The sequence below is a fragment of the Fusarium sambucinum genome, chromosome IV (assembly GCF_050947815.1).
Source record: "Fusarium sambucinum isolate potato_lamoka chromosome IV, whole genome shotgun sequence".
Classification (NCBI taxonomy): Eukaryota; Fungi; Ascomycota; class Sordariomycetes; order Hypocreales; family Nectriaceae; genus Fusarium; species Fusarium sambucinum.
The window spans coordinates 4,951,823-4,972,453 of NC_139291.1; the positions used below are offsets into that span (position 1 = coordinate 4,951,823).

The 20,631-nt window shown below is 48.3% G+C and overlaps 8 protein-coding genes across 8 annotated transcripts; 4 read left to right on the forward strand and 4 right to left on the reverse strand.

The window, feature by feature from the left end:
* Positions 1–312: 312 nt before the first annotated feature.
* On the reverse strand, positions 313–1,439 carry FSST1_001678 (nucleosome assembly protein; the record flags this gene model as incomplete). Its single annotated transcript, XM_083227594.1, has 4 exons — positions 313–317; positions 373–468; positions 521–1,246; positions 1,301–1,439. 4 exons carry the CDS (start codon positions 1,437–1,439, stop codon positions 313–315), a joined length of 966 nt encoding a protein of 321 aa, XP_083091860.1.
* A 1,356-nt stretch (positions 1,440–2,795) lies between these two features.
* Positions 2,796–3,653, forward strand: FSST1_001679 (copper homeostasis CutC domain-containing protein; the record flags this gene model as incomplete). Its single annotated transcript, XM_083227595.1, has 1 exon — positions 2,796–3,653. The coding sequence occupies one exon, from the start codon at positions 2,796–2,798 to the stop codon at positions 3,651–3,653; it is 858 nt and encodes a 285-aa protein (XP_083091861.1).
* A 638-nt stretch (positions 3,654–4,291) lies between these two features.
* Positions 4,292–6,453, reverse strand: FSST1_001680 (alkaline-phosphatase-like protein; the record flags this gene model as incomplete). The annotated part of the gene is made up of 5 exons (XM_083227596.1): positions 4,292–4,778; positions 4,831–5,504; positions 5,554–5,632; positions 5,678–5,862; positions 5,914–6,453. The coding sequence occupies 5 exons, from the start codon at positions 6,451–6,453 to the stop codon at positions 4,292–4,294; spliced, it is 1,965 nt and encodes a 654-aa protein (XP_083091862.1).
* Positions 6,454–8,090: 1,637 nt separating this feature from the next.
* On the reverse strand, positions 8,091–9,545 carry FSST1_001681 (tRNA-guanine(15) transglycosylase-like protein; the record flags this gene model as incomplete). The annotated part of the gene is made up of 2 exons (XM_083227597.1): positions 8,091–9,262; positions 9,311–9,545. 2 exons carry the CDS (start codon positions 9,543–9,545, stop codon positions 8,091–8,093), a joined length of 1,407 nt encoding a protein of 468 aa, XP_083091863.1.
* A 3,229-nt stretch (positions 9,546–12,774) lies between these two features.
* On the forward strand, positions 12,775–14,790 carry FSST1_001682 (uncharacterized protein; the record flags this gene model as incomplete). The annotated part of the gene is made up of 1 exon (XM_083227598.1): positions 12,775–14,790. One exon carries the CDS (start codon positions 12,775–12,777, stop codon positions 14,788–14,790), a length of 2,016 nt encoding a protein of 671 aa, XP_083091864.1.
* A 428-nt stretch (positions 14,791–15,218) lies between these two features.
* On the forward strand, positions 15,219–15,986 carry FSST1_001683 (uncharacterized protein; the record flags this gene model as incomplete). Its single annotated transcript, XM_083227599.1, has 1 exon — positions 15,219–15,986. The coding sequence occupies one exon, from the start codon at positions 15,219–15,221 to the stop codon at positions 15,984–15,986; it is 768 nt and encodes a 255-aa protein (XP_083091865.1).
* Positions 15,987–16,104: 118 nt separating this feature from the next.
* On the reverse strand, positions 16,105–18,832 carry FSST1_001684 (Spc98 family-domain-containing protein; the record flags this gene model as incomplete). The annotated part of the gene is made up of 2 exons (XM_083227600.1): positions 16,105–18,705; positions 18,761–18,832. The coding sequence occupies 2 exons, from the start codon at positions 18,830–18,832 to the stop codon at positions 16,105–16,107; spliced, it is 2,673 nt and encodes an 890-aa protein (XP_083091866.1).
* Positions 18,833–19,223: 391 nt separating this feature from the next.
* FSST1_001685 (glycolipid 2-alpha-mannosyltransferase-domain-containing protein) lies at positions 19,224–20,566 on the forward strand (the record flags this gene model as incomplete). The annotated part of the gene is made up of 4 exons (XM_083227602.1): positions 19,224–19,371; positions 19,431–19,691; positions 19,744–20,362; positions 20,410–20,566. The coding sequence occupies 4 exons, from the start codon at positions 19,224–19,226 to the stop codon at positions 20,564–20,566; spliced, it is 1,185 nt and encodes a 394-aa protein (XP_083091867.1).
* Positions 20,567–20,631: the final 65 nt, after the last annotated feature.

A 20,631-nucleotide genomic window follows, 5' to 3' on the forward strand; every position in this document is an offset into this window, starting at 1 on the left:
ACAGCCACAAAGAGGAAGCTCTCAGTCGTTACTCGTTACTACCCCGGATTTGCAAGTGCACTGACATCATTGAAGGCTGTTGTGTCCCACTTTTCCGACTAGTAAGAATAACGCTTTTAATGCTGACATTTTTGGTGTCTCACAAGCACGTTTTGTTTTTATCAGATCAACAATATGAGGTAAATTTTCCATTTAAACTTTTTTAACTACCAATGATCTTGTCTATACTGATCAGGTAGACCCGTCCCAATTTTCTATACCGGTATCCTTGTTTTGTCGTAGTCTTCATGTCTTCCGTAACGCATAGGTAATTTAAGCTGTAAATCAATTAGTATGCGGAAACTTCAATAAAAGGAATTGGTTCAAACTTACCCTTGGTCAGAGCAGGGGGCTCGTCGTCAGAGTCATCCTCGTCCATCTCCTCGAACTCGAGGTCGCTGGGGATGTCATCGGCATCCTGAGCGTTGGCTGTTGATGGTTAGAACTGACATGTCTAATGTTGGAGAACGGATATACATACTGAAGTACTTGATAGCACCGGGCCAAAGGTCCTCAGCGATGAAGACAGCGAGGTCGTCGGCAGTAGGGAAGATCTCGTACTCGTACTCATCATCATCCTCATCGTCCTCGTCCATGTCATCGTCGTCGTCCTCGATCTTGCCAGCCTTGCGGTCGGCCTTCTTCTGCTCGTCGATCTTGCGGCCCTCCTCGGACTCCTCGGGGGTGACTTTGCGGCCACGGAAACCGAACCAGGAGAAGAAGCTGACACCTCCCATGCCGGTCTCCTCCATGAGCTTAAGAAGCTTCTTGGAGTTCTCGGTCTCACCGGGCTTCTGGCCGGCCTTCTCCTCGTCGTAGACCTTCTTGGCGAGGCTGAGCATGCCGTTGGTCAGGTCCTTGCCCTGCTTCCACTTGATGTCGACGGGCTCAGAGACGAGACCAGCCCAGCCGTCCTTGTGGAAACGCCAGTAGAACTTCTTCTCGAGAACCTTGTCCTCAAACCATTCGTTCTCCTTGAACTCCCATTTGATGGAAATGGAGCGAGGGTCGCCGTTAGGGAGCTCGAAGCGCTCAACGGAGAGGCCGGTCAGGGCGTTGAGGAGGAGCTCAGAGTCGCTGGGCTGGATGTACTCGTCAACCTCGGGAGGGGACTGCTCGAAGACGAGGGGCCAGAACTGGGGGATCTTGGAGACGACCTCAGCACGTCGGACGTAGAGGTCCTTGGTAAGCTTGTCCTGCTGACGGACTGCTTTTTGTTAGCAACTACCATTTTGGACCATGTGATAACAAAGTAACCTACGGATCTCGAGCTCGACATCCTCAAAGTCATCCTCGATGCCCTGGAGCTTCTCGTAGGTGATGAGAGCCTCCTTGAGCTGCTCGTCTTGCATATCGCCGGCAGACATTTTGAATGAAGAACTGAAAGCTTCAGGACGCATATAATCTCAAGAGAATACTTGAGAGAGGGGTATCTTGTAGTTGAAAAAGTACACAAAAAGAAGGGAAAAATTGTATGAGGGAAGAGAGAAGGGTGGGAGAACGGTGAAGGTGAGGAGGAAAGCTTTTTTATTTGTTTACTTGATTAACTAAAGAGGACTACCCGCACCTAATCCAGTTTTAAGAGAGAGAAAAAAAAATCTCATCTCGTCCCATCAAAAAGCTCCATGCACTTGCCTCTCAGTCTCTAGGTTTGCAGTAAAAGCTCCCTCCCCAGCGGTGAAAATCAACATTTTTTTTCTTTTTGGTGGGGTTCTACTGATGTCATTGGTTCGCCTTCAAGCCCCGCGCCGATGGACCCCTGCTTTTTTTTCACGTTCATTTTTTGCCTCTGCAGGTCCCCTAAGAACATTGCGGAAACGCGTGGCTTTAGTGGTCCAGGTGTTAACCCACCCCCACTATAAATGGAAGCTTTGTGATTCTTTACAGGGGGGTGGTTGATTCAATGTAGTGGAGATTTTCTTAGGCGGGGTATCCTTGACAGAGAGGGACGTGTTTAATTGAATTAATTTATTGGGTTTGGAGGGGGAAGAAGACATCTCATCAGAAGGAATGGAAAATAACACTCTGTAGTCCCAAGGTACTCAACGTCCACCATGAATAGCATTACTTATAAAAATATATATTGCCACCAGCTTGCTATGCATATATCTACATGGTACATGCACTTTCCCTCCTAGATCCATACCCATGCATGCCGTAACTACCTAACAATACGAAATTGTCCGAATGAAGCATGGGCCAAGAAGGATAACTTCAGAAGCTCCAAGAACATCTTCACGCAATAACATAGGTACCTAGTTGGCCTGGCAATAAGTAGCAAAGCATTCTACTGGCCATGACGAATCCGCATCAGCGGTGACAAAGAGATACTCGACCGTCTCCATTCAAGAGTTACTGAATAAAGTGATACCATGGCCAAAGCCAAACAAACTGGTTTTGGTCTCAACACCAAGAAAAGACAACAGCAAATGGATAGTGATTCTAGCTTCTACCAAAGGGCTTTAACACCCAATTAGGATATTTGACAAATTTATTATTTAACAACAATACAGCTTCCGTATTGATGCCTTCAACAATGGAAGTCACCGCCAGTGCTTGTAACGCGCAGTGAATAAGTGTTTCATAGAATCAATCACAATGACCTTATCATCGGACCATAAGAAGAATATATAGTACCTACTCTCAAATCCTGCATCCGCATTCTTTTACCCAAATCATCTATCTTCTGCAAACTCCACTGCGGCAAAGCATAAGCACTACGAACTCTTTTAACTAGTAGTACCCTCACGTTCATAATGACCAGCCTGAGACCATTAAAGATGTCCACTCAACTTGCCGAGTCCCCCCAACCCATGCCCCTAGAGGTAACAGTTTACGGCCCTTACAATGCCATCAAGGCCGCCAACTTTGGTGCAAAGCGTCTCCTCCTCTGCCGCAAAGACTCCTCTTACGTGGGCGGTCTCACCCCTGAGATCGAAGAGCTCGAGTACCTGAGAGACAATATTCATATCCCAATCAGTTGTGCCATTCGACCCCGCGGAGCTCCTGACCATTTTCTTGTCGGCGAATCGCAAGACTATATCTATTCAAATGACGAGTTCATCGAGATGTGCGATTCGATCCTTCATCTCAAGGAGGCAGGTGTCATGAATCCTCTTCGCGGCGATTCTTTCGTCTTTGGATGCCTGAAGCGATATCATGAAGGGACAACCGAGGGTCTGAAGAAGAAGATCGTTCTTGACCGATATCAATGTGGCTATCTCATCAACATAGCTAAACCTTTCGGGTGTGTCTTTAATCGTGCCTTCGACCACTTCGCCGAGGGCGGAGACTGGAGTAATATCATCCCTCAACTCATCAAAATCGGCTTCACGGGCGTCATGACAACTGGAGGACCAGGGAAGTTTAATCGTCACATCGAACTCCTTGGAGCCATGGGCCAACAACTTCGTGACATTCAGCTCATCGTTGCTGGTGGGTTCCACTGCCCTGAGATCAAGAAGCTTCGAGCCTACGCGAACGAATACGACACCAATACGGTCTGGGTTAATGGGGAGTGTCTTCGTCCCGAGCGTCACGAGGATTCAGAGACTTGTGACATGAGCAGCGTCATGGGTATGATGGATCTGCTCGGCCTTCAGACGACGGATTAGATGTCCACTCGCGACATTGGCAGGCAGATCTTTTATTAAAAAACTCACCCAGGATCTTACCAGAAAGCATTCGATGTATGAGGCACACGTTCAACGGAACGAAAGGTCACGAACTTACGATTGACGACTTAAGGGCGTTCGGAATTATTTTGAATTTTGCTACACATTGGGGAACGCCAAGGGATCACAACTGGAATGACTGGAGGATCATCTATCCGTGACATTCTCGGATTAAAACTACACACAAGAATACATATATGCGCTTGTAACTGCGCATGAACCTGATAGATAGGAATGGTACATCCATCCTAACTATTATCACAATGAACTCTACTATCATAAATCTCCGTTACTATCTGGCCTGCTTGTTGTAATGAGCCAGACGTATCTAAATCGTAAATAACGACAGGATGACGAATGCCCGCGAGTTAGAGCATTGTGTCCCAAGTGGAATACCGAGTCATTGCAATCGTTTATGGCCAAGATGGAAGACAGAGGCGTATACAGCCACGCTGATTTATTGTTGCGTAATTATTTCTTTTTATTAAGCCACACAGAACTTTCTTCTTTATCTTTTACTATATGTACATCGCTCGTTCATCTCGTCATAAATGCACGATCCACTGGTTATCAGACTTTTAGTAGCCATGCTTCTGGCCTTGAGCAAGACCAAGGCAGTTGGCAATCTTGTAAAAGATGTCAATGTTGCTGTATGTGCCGCCGAAGGTATCTTGGCAAGGACCAAGAGCGTAGACAGGAACGTCAGTCAGCGAATGGACACCCTGGCTGTTGTCAGTGCTGATGGTGCCGTTGATAACAAAGCCATCGGGAGCGTCCTCAGGGTTGACGTAATAGTCGCCGTTCTTAAGCTCGACGGCGGCCTCACGGGGGCTCTTGTGAACCTTGTAGTTCTCGCGGCGGTCGGGAGCAGCACCAACTCCACCAGCGATAGCATAACGAGGCTCCCAGTTGGTAGGGAAGTTGGCGCCGGTGCCGTAGTTAATTCCCTTGGCCTTCTTGGTGTACTGAGACTGGCCAGACTTCTCGTAGGTACCGATGGCACGACGCTTGGCACGGTCGTCCTCCTGCTCAGAGAGGTACTCGGTGTCGGCAGAGCCCCAAACACTGCAGTTGTTAGCATTTGAAGATCATGGGCTTTGACAGGTAAGAAACTTACTCGAAACCGTGGCCATGATCAGCAGAGACAATAACAAGGGTCTCATCGAGGATGTCAAGCTTCTTGAGCTTCTCAATAGTAGCGCGAACAGTGTCGTCGAGCTCGAGAAGGTCACCAAGGGCACGATCGTAGTCGAGAGCGTGCATCTGCTTGTCGATAGAGGCAGCCTCGGACATGAGGAAGAAACCCTTATCCTTACCACGAGTACTAAGGACATCAATGGCCTTGAGGGTCATGTCCTTAAGACCGGGCAGGTCAGTAGCATCAGCCTCCTTGCCAGTAGGGTCATTCTCGAGACCCTCAAGGTTGTCAGTGAAGACATTGCGGTCGAGCCAGACAGGAAGGTTGCTCTGGCAGAAGACACCGAGAGCACGCTTGCTCTTGTCGGCCTTGAGGAGAGATGTCTTGTTATGGGAAACAGTGTAACCCTTCTTCTGGAACTCCTTGTAGTAGTCCTTGCCCTTGTAGGAGCCCTTTCCAGCAATGAAGTTCTCGGCACCACCACCGAAGAAAACATCAGGACCCTCGTGCTTGGTCCAGCTGTAGTTGCTGTTTCCGTTGAGAGCCTGGTCGATCAGAGGACCATACTGGCCTCGAAGACGGGTGTGACCAGTGAGAGCAATGGGGGTAGCATCGGCAAGGTAAGCGGTAGAAACAGCACCCCAGGCACCGCCCTGGTAAAGTTAGAATATGAATTGAAACTCGATTGGGATCAAAACTTACCCAAATACGCTTGAAGATCTCGACAATGGTCTCAACCTTGGGGTCGTCAAAGGGGTCGGGAGAAGAGTCGGCATAGACACTGCACTTGTTAGCTCGAGTTCGTCATTTTCAGAAGTTTTCTTACCCCATAGCATTAACAGTGCTCTTGTGGCCACTGTACAGAGCGGAAGCAGAGTTGGCAGAGTCGGTGATGTAGCTGTCAATCGAGTGGGTCATTTGGTGACCAAGCACGGGGAACTCGTCCAGCTTCATCAAAGTCTGGTACTTTCCGTTGATGCTCTTGTGTCCCAAGAGACGAGCAGCGGTGATCTATTACGCCAATCAGCTTCCACAAGTCTTACTCTTTGCAAGCAAACTTACCATGTTGGTGGTCATGCCGTCACCAATGAAGAAGATGACGTTCTTGGCCTTTCGCTTAGGCTGGAGATCACGAACAGTCCACTCGGCAGTGGTCTTCTCGCCGTTGTAGTATTGCAGAGTAACGGTGTACTTGCCGGGCTCGTAAAGGGAGATCTTGCGGTAGATCTTTGAAGCAACATTGACAATGCTTGGCTTGTCCTGGTCCTCGGCAAAGAGGTCCTCGTACCAGTCAAACTTCCACGTCTCGACCTTGGGCTCCTTGAGGCCAAACGCCTTTGCAAAGTCCTTGGGCTTCTCGCCCTCCTTGGCAATGGTCACCTTGAACTTCTGGTCGGGCTTGCCATTGTGAGCGGCCTCGGAGCCATTGACGGGAGCGTGAATCTCGACGCGGAAATCAAAGAGCTGACCGGGGAGGAAGTCACTCTGGTCTGGGGGGAGAACGCAGCCAAGCGTAGGACATGTGCCCAGGCGCTGGTAAGTCTGCGCCGAGGCAGCGGCAATTGAGGCCGCAAAGGCGGCAATGGCATTGAGCTTGACCATTGCGACGAAGCTCTGCTCAGTTTCCAAGAATTTGGGAGGTGGAAGCTGGTAGTTGGCGTAAAGGAGGCGAGCTGGTGCAGCTTGAGGGGAGCTCAACAACTTAAACTTTCGGCGAGGGTAGCATTATTTATAACCATAACTCACCTCGGTGCGACAATCCCACGTGAATTGTTGCCGTTCGGAAGACAAGCTCTCTTTCGAGAAGCAATACCATGTCATGGATGAACAATCCGCCTTCCTCAGTAGGCCAAGCTGAGGAGACTGATGATGAACTGATCTTGGCCTAACGGTGCATTGCATCGAGCCAATTGAGTTCTGGGGACGATAAGGACAACGTCCAAGGCTGGTTTAGATCGACAGCAACATGCTGCCTGTCCCATCATGTTGGGATGAAAAAAGTGCATCCACACCGTTGCATCACTGAAGCGATGGGCGCCTCATGATGGTGGATGATAGCACGTGTGTAAGCGTGCCAGGGCCGTTCCCTGCAAAAGGACCCTGCAACTAGTTCCGATGCTTGCTAACCTTGTTCTGCCTGTCATGGGCCGGCAGCGGGGATGTTGTCCCCATGGCGTAGGTGCTAGTGGAAACAGGTCAATCATACCTCATCATCCAGCCCAGGTGCCATGATATCCATGATATTCATTGTCAACATCAGCATCCCTGGTTCATGGCCGATCCTTGGCTTACATGCCTAGCATGCATCTCTTCCAAAGTGGTTGACCGAGTATGAACACCAACCGGCTCATAATATCCCAGTCAGCCGAGACCACCAACAGCTTCTCGCTTGCCCGCTTGGCAAGGACCTTCGGCTGTGGCTTTACGAGTAGCTCAAATACCGCTCGTGGGCAGATTGAATCTTCCTATTGGTTGTGTAACCCCTGCTCCCTTAACTCCACAGATCTCCAGATAGAAGAGCTTAGATCATAGCTTCTTTTTTTGGGACCAACTTTATAGTCAAGCTTGTTTTCTTTTCTTTTTCGCTCAACTCAATCGGGGCTTGTCGGCCGTTTTCTTTAGTTGATTTTGAGTCCCATTATCAAAGACTGTTTGACGTCGAAGGCATACGCCATCTCAACCACAAATAACTTTTATTGTCTGCCATAGCGGATATGTCTAAATCCTTTTTTCTTCTTTTTTTGCCAGGAAAGACCTTCTGCTCAGTATTGTCCGGTCGGCAAACAGTTTGCCAATAGTCCTTGGCCGGTGGATTTCCCCAGTTTCAACCATCGTAGTCAGCTTCAACATCTTTGGAATGAATCACTCGGAGAGAGAAAAGCTGAAAGAATTGGCTTTTATTTGGTGCCGACTATATGTCCCTAAGCACAGCATTGAAAATGATGCATCAGATGACCCTGCTCATATATGCTGCCGAACGTTAAAGACAAATTCGAGAATCGCGTGATAGATGCAATACCGTAAACGATGAACCCCAGTGACACAGTCACACATCACAGTGATTTAATGAAATCTAGACATACACACCAGAAACTGATCTCAATTTGGCTTTCCAGTTCCAGTCCAAAGCTGCATTTGATCAACATGCAGTCGAAGTTGGTCCTATCCAGATCGTCGGAATGGTTTCTTAACAGGAACCGTACCTGGCATGACATGAAAGGCCGGGTACATTAGTTCTGTCACTTTTCAGGGCTCGGTGCAACCCCATCGATGGGCAACGTACCCTCGACAGCTGCAAGAGGTTCTGCAATAGCCTCGGGGTGGGGACTGGCATCGACCGAATCAAATGATTGCCAGCTAGGTTCGTTAATCTTAGTCTGGCCGGCGATGCTCTTGAAATGGTAACCCCTGGCCCGGGGCCTCTCTCCAGTTCCGATGGGGATCTCTGGCTCATACACAGTCAAGAAATTCTTATGAATTTCCTCAAACTTCTCGGTGCTCTCGCCAAGGGCTGCCCTAATACCAGCGAAGAACGCACTGAGAACGGCGTGGTTGTGAATTTGGAGAAGGCTCCAACCCAGCATCTCCTTGGCATTCAGCAAGTGCTTGATGAATGCTCGGTGGTGCTTAGTGCAAGTGTAGCATTGACAGCCATCCACTAGAGGCTGCAGGGATGTCGTGTGCTCCTCGGACCACATGTCGATACCCAGCGGTTGCAAATCGGGTGACTCAGGGGGGGCGAATGTGAATGATAAGGCGATACCTGCATCGGATGCGGTGTTGGTGAAAGGTACCGTGCATACGTCGATACCTAGAGCAACCTGGCGCAACAGATCTTGGGGACTTCTAGCAGGGCCAAAGGACAGTCGTGGTAGATCTCCGAGGGAGGGGTAGTTGACCAGTTCAGGCAAAAGGTTGACATCATACACAGCGAGACCGGAGAGGGAGTCTCGAACGTCCTCTGCGAGATATCGCAGGTAGTCCCATTGTATAGGGTACTCAACAGGAAGCACAGGAGCAAAGACAGAGACTCCCATCTCTTTGAGGCGTCCCTTAGGGTCTAGAATGTGGAAGAACTTGTCTACCCATTCTTCTGTTCTCTCAACCATACGAATCTGCCGTTTAGATGAAGGGGTGTTGCTTGAATGGAACAAATCAGCTGGAGGGATGGCGATATCTGGTTGAGTGAGTTCAATAGTCTTGGCAAATTCGGGGATTGTGAGTTTCCGGAATCCGGTAGAGGTAAAGATGCTGACGTGGTGATCAGTGTTTCCAACGGGTGTCACAACAGCAGGGAACCGTCTTGGTCCGAGGACCAAGGCTCGATCTGATGGGAACGCCGTGAAGCTTTGAAGATTTCTCGGTGTCCCGGATGGCAGTTGCAGCACAGGGGGTTGTGATTTTTCGAGAACTATATCCAGTCAGAACGTTCCACTATACCAAAGTTTACATGCCATACAATCCTCTATCGCTAGGTATGATGCATCAAAGGTCGTGTGCTTTGTGACATTGTCCGGTGTGAGATGAGGAACGACTCCTCGTGATGCAACAGCGATATAGTTTGGCGTCTGCATCGTTCTACGCCCACTAGCAAAAGCCAGACGTCCCAAGCGAGCAACTCCAGTTTCGCCAGTAGCGGGTTTTAGTAGCTCAAACATCGTGAGTGTCGATTCTTGTGATGTAGGTTGGGTCATCTTGACATGGCAAAGTTTAGAAGACGACGTAGAAGTAAGGAAAGATGACGACTAGCAAATTGCCAGAAGTTATAGCTTCAATCTTATAATGAGATACAAAGCCTTCTGGTGTAGGAAACGAAATCTTTAGAAGAGAAGGCGTCAGTTCTCCTTATACAACCGGTGAAGCTGTTTATGAACCAGCCCTTTGAGTATTTGCAACAAGGATTAGTGGATGTGGGAAGCACGTGTGGGTGCGCACCTTCCATACTGTGTTGTCTTTTCCGAGGATAAGCCGATGTAAGTCGTTGATGCTTCAATACTAGACAGGATCACTAGGTCAAATTTCTTACTGGTAATTTTTCTTAGGTGTTCCATAGCTGTTATTGAGGCCTGCTTCCTTAATGCTCTTCTCATATGAAGCCACATCTAGTTTTGCTTGCTTGTTTGCAGGCTCTATCCAATGAACAATCCATCCACCATCATTGACCATCACTACTCAAATAATGGTCAGAATGTGAGCGATCAAAGCTTTTGTATATCTGAAAAAAATTATAATTCCTTGTGTCAATACTTCATATGCTTCTAGATGGTGTCCTAAAAACAAAAACACCTCTCTCAATGTCGGCACCATTACCAACCAGAGTGATCATAACACTCCAGGGTAAAAAAAAACATCAACGTCTCGAACTCAAATACCCAAGATCGACTGTCCCTAGATAAAGAAGTGACCTTCGTTACAGACGTCTTTGGACTTGGCTTGGACGTTTTACTTCTGGCGACTCTATATCGACGAGCCCCTCTGATTTCTTTCTCTTTTGCCAAGTTTTTCGCTACGGCATCGGTCGCTTCCAGTACACTTTTCCCGAGAAAACCAGGCAAAGGAATGTCTTCCTTTTTTGAAGTTTCCGAATCCGAGTCATCCGACAGAAGGCCTAAGAATCGTCCTATAATGCCGATGACTGAAAAGAAAACCAGCCCATAGCATAGCACACGAATGTTTGCCTCACCAGCTGCGAAAGTGTTAGTACAGCATGAGCTAACATATAAAACACTGCTACTCACGGTAATTTATTATTTGGTGACATTCTCTTTCGAGGCTCATATACCCGGAAATGTTCCTCTGTATCTCGCGATCTAGATTGTATGGCATAGACTGGCGAGTCCATTCAGTGGTATGCTTCGTTCGGATCTGATGTGGGTAGATCGGTGGAGGTAATGGATGTTGCGTTGGAGCGCGCCCAAATCCCCGAAGTATAGAATGGGAAGTACAAGAGGTTCGGGTTTGGTACAGAATCCGAGAGCTCTGTGATATGGCAATGGACTGTGTAACAGAGTGCGCGACTCGAGAGAGTCCAGGTGATAAGGAGTTCATGGTGAGCTAGTGGTTGAAAGCGTGCAGATAGAAGTAATGAGCCGAGTTGAGAGGATATGATGTGATTGTGAGAGAGAACCTGTGGTTTTATAATTTAAGTAAAGGAAGTTCTTTTAAGCTCTGGTAACTTTCGATGTGCGAGAATCTCTTTTGGACGCTGTTTCCTTAGACTTTATGTGGTCAATAATCAAGTCTAATGTTCCCACCACCTCAAATCAAAAGAAACTTGTCCAGATACAAATGTGATAATGAAAAGATAGGTAGCTTGTGGGTCTTGCTGTAAATAGGTATTGAAGTATATCAGCAAGTCCTTCCAAGTGGCATTACAATAGGGAGTGCAGGCCACTGGTGCGCCCAAACTCGGATCACAACAGCCTTTCAGGATGCAAGTGATTGGGGCTTTGAAAACTCTCAAGTTTTTCCCACGTAACCTTATTTTTCTCTGTTCATTTTAGAAGCAAACTTATTTAAGGATGACTCTCTCATGTTGTTTCAACTCGACTGCAACTTCACCACTCCCATCATTAACAAAATCCACAAGACACTCCATTCTAACATGGCATCAATGATCTCCAAGGCCCCCAGAGTTTTCGCTAGAATACCGGTTGCACCTTTTTATTCATCTGGAACCGTAACCTTTACGCGCTTTTCGTCAAAACGGCCGATCCTCTCTCGGGTCTCCCCATTGCAGCATCAGATCCGGAGTGTCGGAGGAAACTCTCCTCGCCAGCCAGGCCCTCACAACAAGAACGAACCATTTTTGGACGAACAAGGCGGTAAGTAGTAACAACTCTCTATATATACTGTGCTAATATCCGAATAAGAAAAGTACGCCAAATATGCAGCCGGAGCGTTATTCTTTCTTGCCGTTTTTTGGGTGTCGAATAAGATAAAATATCGGGTTCCAAGGTCAGAGTATGGGAAGGACTTCGACGTCCCCCATACAGAGGAAACACCTCGTCTCTCAGAGTTGCCTAAGTACAAGACCTGATCACTGGTGATCAGCTTGTATTTCTTCATGGCATGGCACTCGCTACCAAAGTTCTCCATCTGGGAGCCAATACTCTTCTATCTACAACCCAAGTCTACAAACATGTATAATTAGCCTCAATACACGAATCGCCTCTCGATGCCAATACAAATGTCGCAAGAATTCCATTACTCGTCCCAAATTGAGCTAATGTTGCTCGGCGTCTTCTATGATAGTCCGAAACGTAAGCCAAACATTCCAACATAGGTACCAAAGATGCCTTCTTCGATAGATAGGTACACACCATCAATATGATTGATTCGTTTGAGATTCTAAGAATTTATTGTGCTCGTTGCTTGATAAGTAAGTAACAAAGAGCAGTGATGTTTCTCTGGGTTCCATGATGAAAGTGTCTCTGATACCCTGCAATTGGTTCAGGACTGTACCTGCTTCTTAGCGTCCCTAGGCACTTCTGGCGGGAACCATTTCCGGGCCGCAGGGCTGATGCTCAACCAATCAATTCTGCAACCATTCAGTGGAAGCCCAGCGTCTTCTTGTGTCGTATCAAGGCAATAAGCAACCAGATCTAATGGCCGACGATAACCCACTCATGATACGTCTTGGTTCTATCACCTATCACCTTTCCCTATTATAAGATCTAGCAACTCTAAGTGCGACACAAAATAATCCTTGCGAAACACGAATCCATTCACTCCGTCCGTTGGTTCTTGCATCCTTCGTCTCCACTTTACTGCACTCCTCCACCGGGTCTTCCGGCACCCCCAGGGAAGGCAAATCCGCCGAGGCACCAAAGCCAAGTCGATACGCAATTGATTGATTTTCTCACATACCTACCTAACATCTTCTTCTTCGCTTTCCCCTCTTACACCTTTTATCTTCCGATAATGGTGAGCCATGAAGAGGAAGAATCTCAACCTCTAATGGCAGGCTCCGATCCTATAGACGTCAGCGTTGTGCCCGTCAGTGGCAGCAACAGCAACAGCGACACTGAGCACAACAGAAATAATACGGAGCACCCAGATGCGCCTCTCGAGTCCAATTCTCGCTTAGAAGTCAACGATACCGACCCTCCAACCCCACACTTCATACAGGACGAGAGCTCGTGGAAGCGATGGAAATGGGTTCCCTACCCTGTTCGAAGAAGCGTCAACTGGATCGCCAAATGGTCTCATGGGCCTACAAGTCCCCAGCCGTATCGCATAAAGCCATTCTTCCCGATCGTACAAGAATACCCCATCTTTCTCATCGAGCGTTTTCTACCTAGACGAAAACATCGCGTTTGGCTTGTATTTTTCTATCTGTCCATCTGGATTGTCACTTTTGCCCTGGTTAAGCGCCGAGACTCAGTCGCGAGTGAGATTGAAGGATGGGGCATGCCTCAGACCATTGGGTGCGGCGTTTCATACTGGGGTAGAGGCAACACATGTGGTTTGGATGGAACCGATTGCCGTCCTTTCAACGGTAGCGGATTTCCCTTCAGATGCAGAGCTAACTGCGAGAGCTACCATGTTCTTAACCCTCGAGCTGTTGGGAATCAAGAAGTTATCTATGCGCCCATGGTCGTAGGTGGTCCTGGAACCAACGGATCTGACGAGCCGGTTTATCGTGGGGATTCGTTCGTATGTGCGGCTGCTATTCACGCTGGCGTTATTTCCAACGAGAACGGTGGCTGTGGTGTGGTTGAGTTGATCGGTCGCGATCAAGAATACACTGCCTCCAAGCATCATGGAATCTCAAGCGTGGGGTTCGACTCATACTTTCCCCTGTCCTTCCGCTTCGCACCCGACGTAACTTGCTCCTCTAGCGATTCGCGATGGGAACTTTTGGCTGTCTCGACCGTCTTCACGGGAGTTCTATCTCTCTTCACCAATTCGCCAGCCTTGTTCTTTTTCTCTGTATTTACAGGCATTTTCTGGACTGTTGGCATGGCACTTGATCCGCCCCCACATGCCTCAGTTGCGGCATTGTTCTCCAACTTGATCGGCAAATTTCTACCTGCCATGTTTTGTGCATGGGTCATGTACGACAAGATGGGTGTCCGTCGTACCCTTCGTGGTCTCACAGCCCAGATCGAAAAGACCATCTTGTGGCTAGGCGGCTGCTGGGTTGGGGGTATGGAGAACTATACCCTCAGTTTCATTCCCATCCAGCGACTGAACAAGCACGATCTGGACCAACAGCCAGGTGCTAGGGCTGCTCTGGCCATCATTATAATTCTGCTGGCAGCTATTATTACCTCACAGGTGTGGTTCTTTAGGCAAGAAGGACGCCTGATTAAGTACCTCAAGCTCTATGCGCTTTTCGTAGGAGCCATTGTTATCTCACTTACTATTCCAGGGCTCAGTCTGCGGATACACCATTATATCATTGCTCTCTTGCTTCTCCCCGGCACGAGCATGCAGACACGACCATCCTTGCTATACCAAGGAATCCTCGTCGGTCTTTTCATTAGTGGTATTGCTCGATGGGGCTTTGATCCAGTGCTACAAACATCTGCAGCCTTACAGGGCGACGCTCAAAAAGGCTCGCGACTGCCCACAATTCCAACTCCGGGAATCCATCTCGGCATTGGGGCCGACGCTGTGTCAAACATCACTTTCAATTGGAACGAGCCGCCGGCCCAGTTGTACGACGGCATTAGCATCCTTGTCAACGATGTGGAACGTTTCCGCACATATTTCGGCGATGTAGACGCCAAGCGTGAATTTGTCTGGAGTAGAAACAGCAGCTTGAAGCTGCCAGAATATTTCCGTTTTGCATACATGGATGGAAGTGAAAGCGGGGATTATACAAAGGCTGGTATTTGGACGCCGGACGGCGAGTGGACCAAGATGAAGCCCGGCCCGTCACGGGTCAAAGCCCGGAGTTTAGATAAAGATGATTTGGTTCAGCGAAAATGATTTGATGGTTTTGTTTGATACGCTTGGGTATATACAAAAGAACCACATTCGATGTGCTTCTTGATACTGTCATTTTCGATGTTAGCGGTCTAGATATAGATATTCCAAGACATGATTTGAGTCGATTGAGTCGGCTCCGATGGCCCCCACTTTCTTCCGATCCCGCGCCGTGAATTGTACGTCCTCCGTGAATCGGTTCTTTGCTAGGTGCAGACAATCCCAGAGTGTTTGGTGGTAGCGTGAACCAAGCAGGCATTTGTTTGTTTTACATGCTGCACTGTCGAGTGTTTCAGAGCAATTCCATGTGACGTCTCCCCAAATCAACACTTAAGCCCCGCTCTTATATCATCAACAATTCTCAACCTCGTAAACACAACCTCAACACCAACACCACCACATATCACCACTCTCACAAAACTCATAACAAAATGTCTCCTCGAGTCCCCACCGAAGAAGACTTCTCCCCCCTCTCATCCACCCTCCCTCATACCCTTCACTTCCCCGACCCCCCGGAATCAACAACCACATTCCTCATTCTCTTCCACGGCCTCGGCGACCATGATGTCCCCTATGCAGGCTTCGCAAAGAACCTCAACCTTCCCGGCGTCCTCGGTATTTCCGTCCGTGGTACCTCTGTCCTCCCTGCTGCGCTGATGGGCACCGATGTCCCTGGCTACCATTGGGGCGATGATCTCACAGTTGACCCCAACACGGGAGATATCGCTGATGATTCTGGTTTCGAGAAGGCGCGCAAGTTGGTCATGGAGAAGTTGATCACTGAGGTTCTCATCGAGAAGTGTGGCTGGGAGATGAGAGATATCATGTTCTTTGGCTTCGGACAAGGTGGCTCGCTTGCCCTTGGTCTCGCGGCTGCTCTTGACACTACATCCCGTGTCACGGACGTCACCGAAGGCGAAAACACTACAGCCGCAGGCAATAAGACCTTCAAAGGTCTCATCTCCCTCGGTGGCCCTTTGCCACAATCGATGGTGTCCACTGTTACCAACCGTCGCAAGAGCCGCACAAGCGTGCTGGTGTGCCAGCTGGACGAAGACGCTGTCGACGCTGTGAAGCAGGAGTTTGACGATGTCAAGGTGGTGCAGTGGAAGAGACGCCAATTGAGCATGCCGATAGACAGAGATGAGGTTCTGCCTCTGATGCAATTCTTTGCCGATAAGCTTAGGAACGAATTTTAATAATCGCATGCCATTCTACTAAGCAGCACATACGGTATCAAACATCAAATTAGGATGTAAAAAGGACGGTTGATTCATAAGGGGTATCATATTGTGTTTATATCCAGAATAGAGATGCTTAAGCAAACCCTGCGTTTTTGTCTCGGCAACCTGTCTGCAACATCTCAGCTAGTATGTCCCATTTTGCTGATTGCACGTCGCTTGTAGCTCTGGCGACACTACGCAAACCACCGCATGCAAACCGCAGATGTCTATCAAAGTCAGACTTGATTTCCTTCAGTACAGTCATAAACGGTTTCCCCATCTTCAAAGTTTTTGACTCATGCATGGCCTCATCCTCTTCGTCGCTACTATCGACAACGTATCTCGATTTCAGCCCAGGTGTTCCGGGTGTAGGCGAGAGATTCCTAGTTGAAAGACGAGAGACATGTTGTATACGTTCTGACTCTTTTGTAACGTTGACGGTTTGTGCTTGTTCAAGTCTGATAGCCAAATCAAGCATGTCGAGGAAGCATTCTCTTATGGGAGTTAGTCTACTCCCAAGGCATGCCTCGTCAACGACATGTTTCAAAAATGCAGAATGAACAGATATCATAGCATCTACATCGTGCGCTTCGCGCATGTTCTGTCTCATCTTAGCACAATTGGGCGACAATACCAGTGTAGCAAAATAAGTCTGAAGCGTGGTGCAGAACCAGAGGAGATTGTTTCGCAAAGAATAGTAGAGTGCTCGTTCATCCCAGTTTTCGTTATCAGCCCAGTCATTGTCGAGAATCTTGCGTTTCTGTAGGATGTGCAAGGCTCTTTTTAGCTGCAAGAGTAATACAAATATGGTATCGTATTGTGCGTTGCTATCTTCGGATACAATCATGCGAATCGGCCAGGTCAACCGATAATTGACTCTTGTGCTTGGTAGAGCCACCTTGACAGAATCCCGGGCTGCGAGAACAGGTATCCGAAGACCTGTAGGCTTGACGAATATGGACACTCTTGTCGTATCAACAAGGGACGTGAATGCTTCTTGTGCCACACTAGTAAGAGTATAACGATTATGCCAGTTAGTATCTAGCGTGTCCAGCTTTCCAAAAAGGCTGCTGGTCCAGGCTTCTGTTGCGGCTCCATCGGACATGAAGTACAAACACTCCATGGCTTCGAGGGCAGACCAGAGCCCGCATTCTTCAAAGAGAGTGTTTCTTAACGTAGTTGAGGTTGTATTGTACTTGGTCTGTAACCATCCGTCAAACGCAGTGCCAAAGAGCTCTGAAAAGGGTGCAAGCTCTAATCCCTTGGGACAAAGAGTCTCATAGTTGAGTGGGGGTTCCTGCACCGCCCACTCCGAGCCCGAAGAGACCCAACGACCCAGCCGTTTGAGAATGACGATGTTCTTGCCAGCATTGAAAATCTTGGCTGCTGCTGGCTGGAGGAAGTTAGGAGCATGTAGCCTCCCATCAGTCGTCCGACGAAGCCTGAACTGTTCACGCCAAATCTTGCTGGGAGATACTTGACTCGGTGCTTCTGAAATGAAAAAGATCTTGTCGCTGGGGATAAGCTTACCCTCCTCCATCCACAAGCGAATGGGCCGAAGGTAGACGTTGAAGCATTCAACGAAAATGCGTGCTAGGAACTCATAAATGTCTAGCTTGCCAGATAGTTGAGCCATGCTAGCATCGTCAAACAAAAGTTCAAGGTACCGAAAGGTTCCTTGGTTCGGGATATTCTGTACCTGAGCGATAATATTGGAAAGCGAGTACAGCGGTTCAAGCGAGGCAGCTAATTCTCCTTTGACGGACAGCAAGCTCACCACCACATTGTTCTCGGGTGCAACGAGCCGTGACTCTATTGCTGTTGTTCTCTTTTCGAATTCGGCAAGGCGCTTAGCCACTGTATCCTGGAATACTTGGAGATGTGAAGCACGCTGTGGCTTGTCGACGAAGCTGCGTAGGATGGCCAGTTGACGACCGGCCTCGGAGAAGTAGCTAAGGAGGGCTCTATGGGTATCCCATTTCAGATGGGCTATTTGAAATGCGGGATCGACGACTCCGTTGGGTCCAAAAAGAGTTGTATTGAGTCCTTGTAACATGAACAAGGCTTCTCGCACGATGTGGAACTCTGTGACTGGCACTTTTCGGGCATGCCCCGATGCATCTGTGGGCTTTTCGATCCGCCATTCTTGCGCCTCCCGAATTTCGTTGAGCTGTTCGGCATCCTCAGGATGGATAATAAGATCTTCGGCTGTTCGTCCAAGGGCTGGTACTTCTGATGGGTCGGTGCTAGCGTCTGATTCACTCTTGGACCCCTCTTGGTACAGCTCATCGTCTGAACTATCGGTGTATTTGATCGTCTTCCATATTGCAGCTTCATCATCATCATCATCCCATCCATCTTCTTTTGCGATATCCTCCCAGCGCAGCTCAAGCTCCGAGTCTTTGGGTCCTGTTCTGAGCGCATCTAGATCACTTAGTTTTGCATAGTAGGTCGGCTGGTCCGAGAGCTCTAGTATCAAGTAAAGTATCTCGGGATGGAATTTGTCGGGTTTTTCGAGAAGCTGCTCCCGACGTTCGGCGAGGGCATCAGCGAGGGCCTCTCGGCCATTGACACGGAATCGCTCTTCTAGACCGTTAAGTTGGTGCTCGACCTCGAATTGGTTTGTTCGTAGATATGGATGTGCTTTCAGTCTTTGTAAGCTGAAGTTGTACAGGGTTTTGTATCGAGGGTTTGTCTGAATGTTATCATGAGTTGAATGGTTTAAAGTTGCTGGATTACATGCATCATACCTGGGCTGATGAACCAGTCACCGCTTCAACGAGTTCTCCAGTGAGAGAACCCAACCTTGCAGCAAACGCCATGATCTTGTCTCATGTCTTGCACATTATCATGCCAAATGGCGGTTGTATCATGACTTGATTAGATGATTTGGCGGGGTTTCAGTGGTTGATGGCGCGTCCGTCGCGTCAATGCAAGGTTCGAGGTCCACTACAATGGAGCGAAAGCTAGCTCTTATCGATTGGCTTATCTATCTGCTGTGACATCAACTTCAATCATTCGAAACCCCTTTCATCATACTCAAGACTCGATCGATTCTTCCAACTTAGAGACGATTCGCTGTATGAGGGCTAATTGCATCATTTAGCCTCTCATATAGTTAATCTTCGTCTACCTATCTCATGGATAATTGAGTCCCAACTTTCCGTCTTCTTGGCTTCACAGTGATCCTGGTATTTTTCTTGAATTCAAAACATGACGGTTGCGCGGCCTGTCCGGGCGTTGATCGCCGGTGGATGCATCATCTGGTGTTTCTTTATGTGGCAGATATTTGCTCCTTCATGGGGTCTAACAGGTCCCGGTGATCGGTACTCCAATTTTGAACGAGATCCTATGCTAGATCGTGAGTCGCAAAGTGCATAGAGTCAGTTTGTTCCATTGCTAACCACGGGGAGCCTGTAGCTACCGACGAACCAGAAGGAACATTGCACCGTACGAGTCCGAACTATGCTCATGACGCGAAAAATACCGAGCGTATAGATGCTACGCTGTTGGCCCTTGTAAGGAACGAGGAGGTGGATGCCATGGTTGCGTCGATGCGTGACCTTGAAAGGACATGGAACTCCAAGTTCAACTATCCCTGGACATTTTTCAACGACAAGCCTTTTACGGAAGAATTCAAGCGGAAGACGAGGGCGGCGACGAAAGCAAAAATCAACTACGGTAGGATGTTAACCACAGGAAAGGAAAACATATATACTGATTCCATGGCCAGAAATCATTCCCGACGAGCATTGGAAAATGCCTTCCTGGATCGACGAACACATATTCGAAGAGTCAGCCAAGATTCTGGAGAAAAACGGCGTTCAATACGCAAGCAAGCTCTCATACCACCAAATGTGCCGATGGAATAGTGGTCTCTTCTACAAGCATCCAGCCCTCAAGGATATCCGCTACTACTGGCGTGTGGAGCCAAATGTGCACTTCTTCTGCGACGTCGACTACGATGTGTTCCGCTACATGCACGACAACAACAAGACATATGGGTTCACAATCAACCTGTACGACGACCCCAAGACTCTTCCTTCGTTATGGCCCGAGACAGTCAAGTTTCTCGCCGAGCACCCAGGCTACATTCATCAGAACAGTGCTGTTGGCTGGGTCACTGATGATATTCGCCGACCGCAATCGAATAGAAAGGCTCAGGGGTACTCGACGTGCCATTTCTGGAGCAATTTCGAGATTGGAGATATGGAATTCTGGCGGAGTAAGACCTACGAAGACTACTTCAACCACCTTGACCGTGCTGGTGGCTTCTTTTATGAACGATGGGGTGATGCTCCTGTTCATAGTATTGCTCTCGGTCTGTTTGAAGATCAAAGCAAGATTCACTGGTCAGTCCCTCGCCATTTCCCGGTATAAACATGACTAATGAAACCAGGTTTCGTGATATTGGATATCAACATATTCCCTTCTTCAACTGTCCCAACTCTCCAAAGTGTAAGGGCTGCGTCACTGGTCGTCTTACAGATGGTGAAGCCTGGTTACATCGGGAAGATTGTCGGCCCAACTGGTTCAAGTATGTCGGTATGGGTTGAAGAACAAACACATGATAGTGTACGAAAACCAGTATTTGATGCATAAAAAGGGGTACGATATTTTG